The 3,831-nt window shown below is 42.9% G+C and overlaps 1 protein-coding gene across 1 annotated transcript; it reads right to left on the bottom strand.

Annotated features, from left to right (window-relative positions):
• Positions 1-2,128: 2,128 nt before the first annotated feature.
• Positions 2,129-3,318, bottom strand: WDR89 (WD repeat domain 89). Its single transcript, XM_010014309.1, has one exon. It carries the CDS (start codon positions 3,296-3,298, stop codon positions 2,129-2,131), a length of 1,170 nt encoding a protein of 389 aa, XP_010012611.1. The 5' UTR covers positions 3,299-3,318.
• Between the last annotated feature and the right edge of the window lie 513 nt (positions 3,319-3,831).

The raw sequence follows: 3,831 nt of genomic DNA, 5'->3' as shown, positions 1-3,831 counted from the left end.
CCTGTACGTAGCAAACAGAACTCTCCAAATCAGGCATTAGACAGAGCAAATGACCCTGCTCCACTGTGTGCATCAAGATACCAGGAAGAGTGGCTGAACACCTGAAAGGCAAGTTACGTGCTGTACTTGCAATGAAGTAGGTCTCAGAATCATCCTTTAGTTCCCCACTCCCCAGCTACTGGTATTGAACCCCATAAGGCCCATGAGGGCATCATGGTAAATTCAGAGGGGTCTGAGGCTTTTGGTCTACTCACAGAATTCCACAGAAACAGGCAATAACAAGTGACCTGGGAGAATACATCTCGAAAGGGCACATGATCCAGGTGAATCACAGTCCTGACACTCACCGCCCAGATTGTCTAAAATAGCACAGAGCAATTTGAAAAGCACCAGAAGAGGAATTTAACACCAGGCATTGAAAAAAAAAAAAGAGTTCGGAGAAATGTGATTTTTAAATTGAAGCTGCATTTTAAAATAACCAGCAGTAACAAAGGCGAGTGAATCATCTCTATTATCACCAACAGGCAGACCAAACCCAACTATGGATGCATAGTTGGGGCTCAAGGACATGAACAGTTTGTAAAATTGCATCATGTGGAAACTTGGTACTTGTGGTTGAATGGGATTTGTTTCCAGAGATGATGAGGACATCTTCGGTGCAGTTGCAACCATCTGCTAGAGGTATCCTCTGTGCCTTGGAAACTTCCTGAACTCCAGACTAATCTAAACTCGACATTCAAGCTTGTTTTGAAAGAATCACCTCTCCGCTCTCAGGTGAAAAAATAAACCCAGCCCCTCTTAACTCCTTTGCCATCTATTCCATACCATAGCAATTCTGAAACGCTCTTGTGCTGTCTTCAGTTGTAGTCCACACGTGTTACCCATGCTGTAGTTACCAACCACCATGGGACTGCAACGATCCTCAGAAGGCTGAAGGTAACTGTGTGTGCAGAGCCAAACACGCAGATCATGGTCTGCCAGGGGAGCAGAATAACCATAAAGACACACCTGTTTTGGAAGTACTGGGCAATTTTTCCATCATGTAATAGGTATTTGATGGAATACTAAAACAAAGCTGTCCTTGGGAGATACCTAAGCATAAAGCCTCTATGCAGAGAGAAACATTTCTTAAAGGACACACACTAACCTCTCAGAGGTTTTGTACAGTCTCCTCATGTTGGCTGGCGCTCCATCTAGTCTCAGAAGGCGGCATTCATTTTTGGTTTTTAACATCCCCTCCTAGCATATGGTAGCAGCTTATTTCAAATGCAGGACTTGGGACTTTAAGCACCACTGGCGTAATTACACCTATCTATTTCTTTAACCAATGGAGTATCTCCCCAGTCTTCCAGGTGCACCTCCCCGAGATGTACTTACCAGGAGAGAATGAAGCTGCTTATGAGATTCTTGAGTATTTTCATGGAGGAAATATGCCTTAAATAATGCAAGTTTAACAGTTCTCATACACTTAAAATGAGCTGCTTGGAATCCTGTGCTCCTCTACGGTTGAATACATTCATATTTTTGCTACGAGAAAATCGGGCTGAATCCACTGCTTCTTTATGAGCCTGTTATAAACCAGTGACATGACAGTGCAAAACAGTACTTGTTTTCTGTTTTATCAAAAAGTAATTCCTTCAGGCATAAAGATGTGACAAAATCTTTTAATATATTGAGCAATTTTATTAAAGTTTCTGTAAAGAAAGCAAAAATACTGCATGAAATACAAAAGCTCTTAAAACATGCCAGGGAATTTCAGTGGGAAGGTAGCAAATGATGCAAGCCACAGGCCTGTATTACACATTAAAAGTGTTGGCTGAGACATTAAACAACCACAGAAATATTTTTATAAAATATAAGAGATATTTTTCAAGAACTCAAGAGCAAACATTTACTCCTTTCTGATTAATATTAGCAACTTTAAAAAATGCAAATACACAAACCAACCAACCAAACAAAACCCATAAAAAGGCATTCTTCTGATGACTGAAATACATCATTCCCAGGTAGAATTCAAACGTCACAGTTCCTTTCACAGAACACCTCCAAATAAAGCACAGCCAATTACTGCCTGAGAGATTAAACACCAGGAAAGCTCTACACAGCAGAGATCCCCACTCTCCAGATGTCACCTTTTCCTGCTTTTGAGGGAGCTCTTGTGAACTCTCACTCTCTTGTGCACAGAAGACGCAATCTTCATAGACGCCTTCTTCGCGAGGGCCCCTTCCGCAGCGCCGGGTTTCCATAGCAGCAGCTGCGCATCCTCTCCACCCGTCAGCAGAGACTCATCTGCCAGGTTCCAGCAGAAAGAGCGAACAGGAGCAGAGTGTCCTCTGCAAAGGGCACCCACCGGGCTCAGGCCATCGCTGCTGCAGCTCATGAGGTGAATGTGTCCGCTGGATGTTCCTCCAATAAGAAACAGTTTGTCTGCCTTCTCGTGGTACAAGCCACCTACCAGGTAATGCAAGCTGTCGTTCTCAGGACGGACTGCCTCTCTGACATCCACAACATGCAATAGTGTTATTGGGTCTTCGGTATCTACCTGACCTATGTCCCACCAACAAAATCCCTCATCATGTGTCACGCAGTAGACCTGTTTATGATCTTTCCCAGCCCAGCCAATAAAACTTACTGATGAATCTGAGTTGCAAGTTGATACCAAAGCATCATCTTCATTATCCTTGTTAATGTCAAACACATTAACCAACCCATCGGTTGACCCAGAAACTACCAAATTGGGTTCGATAGGATGAAAGCAAATTTTAGTAATATCATCATTATGACTTTCAGAGTAGACTCCCAAGGGTTCTTTACTTGTGCTGGCGCAGTTTGCAATGCCTCTTGCATCCCAAAACACCAGAAATGTGTCCTTTTCAACTTTTTCTGTTCCAGCACAAAGTATGACATCACTGCAGCTGATATCAAAACTGATGAAAACGTTGGAAGGATAGCCATGGAATACCTGCACAGCTTTCTGAGTTGCTAAACGAATATCCCAACACTTCACTGTACCATCACTGCATGCTGAAAACACTGTGCTGTCACACGTGTGTGCAAATCGGACTCCATTAAGTATCCCAGGATGGCTACTGTACTCCCGCAGGAAGCTTAATGTTTCCCTGTTATAGACCCTTATTGACTTATTAGAACATGAAACTGCCACAAAGCGACTGCTTTCGGATTGAGCTGGTTTGGAAACGTCTATATCCAGCAAGTAGGCAGGCTCCTCAAGTAGCACAGAACGTTTTGCTATGCTCAGACTAGCAAGCTGCTCCTCAATCTTCTCCACTGCTGTCATCTCAAATGCTGTTCCTAACGTTGTCAGAAACCTGCGGTAAATACAAACCAAGGTGAGTTTTAATTATAGCATTCTTAAATAATACCAGCTTTTAAAAAATGTGTGAAAAAGCATCCTGCACAGAAATGATGCATGAAGTCAAAACTTAATTTTCCTGATGTCCTACACACTACAGCTTCATTTACAGAAACAGAGTAAGAGGAAAGCGCTCCCCAAGTTAAGGAGTTCAGTCTCTTGTGACTGTAAGCCCTACATCATATAACCTCACTAAAAGATCCAACAGTCTGTCTGTAAATCCTGTGGAAGCCACTAAGCTAAATTCACTTTATTATTTTTGTGAAGTAAAGCAATGGTCTCCACAAGTGGAAAGAAAACAGTCATCACCTCTACCTGAGGAGGTGCTCTAAGAAGTTGCTGGAGGCACAGCCCACGAATAGGTGCCTCAGCGCAACTGCAGGAGACTTCTTGTGAGAACTTTTCTGCTGAGGGACGTGCAAAGGGTAGGCAGACAATGAGACCAAAATTACATCCAA

Source organism: Nestor notabilis, unplaced genomic scaffold, assembly GCF_000696875.1.
Source record: "Nestor notabilis isolate BGI_N333 unplaced genomic scaffold, ASM69687v1 scaffold13225, whole genome shotgun sequence".
NCBI classification, from domain to species: Eukaryota; Metazoa; Chordata; class Aves; order Psittaciformes; family Psittacidae; genus Nestor; species Nestor notabilis.
Note: the sequence above shows the minus strand (reverse complement) of the source record. Positions and strands in the feature narration are given on the sequence as shown.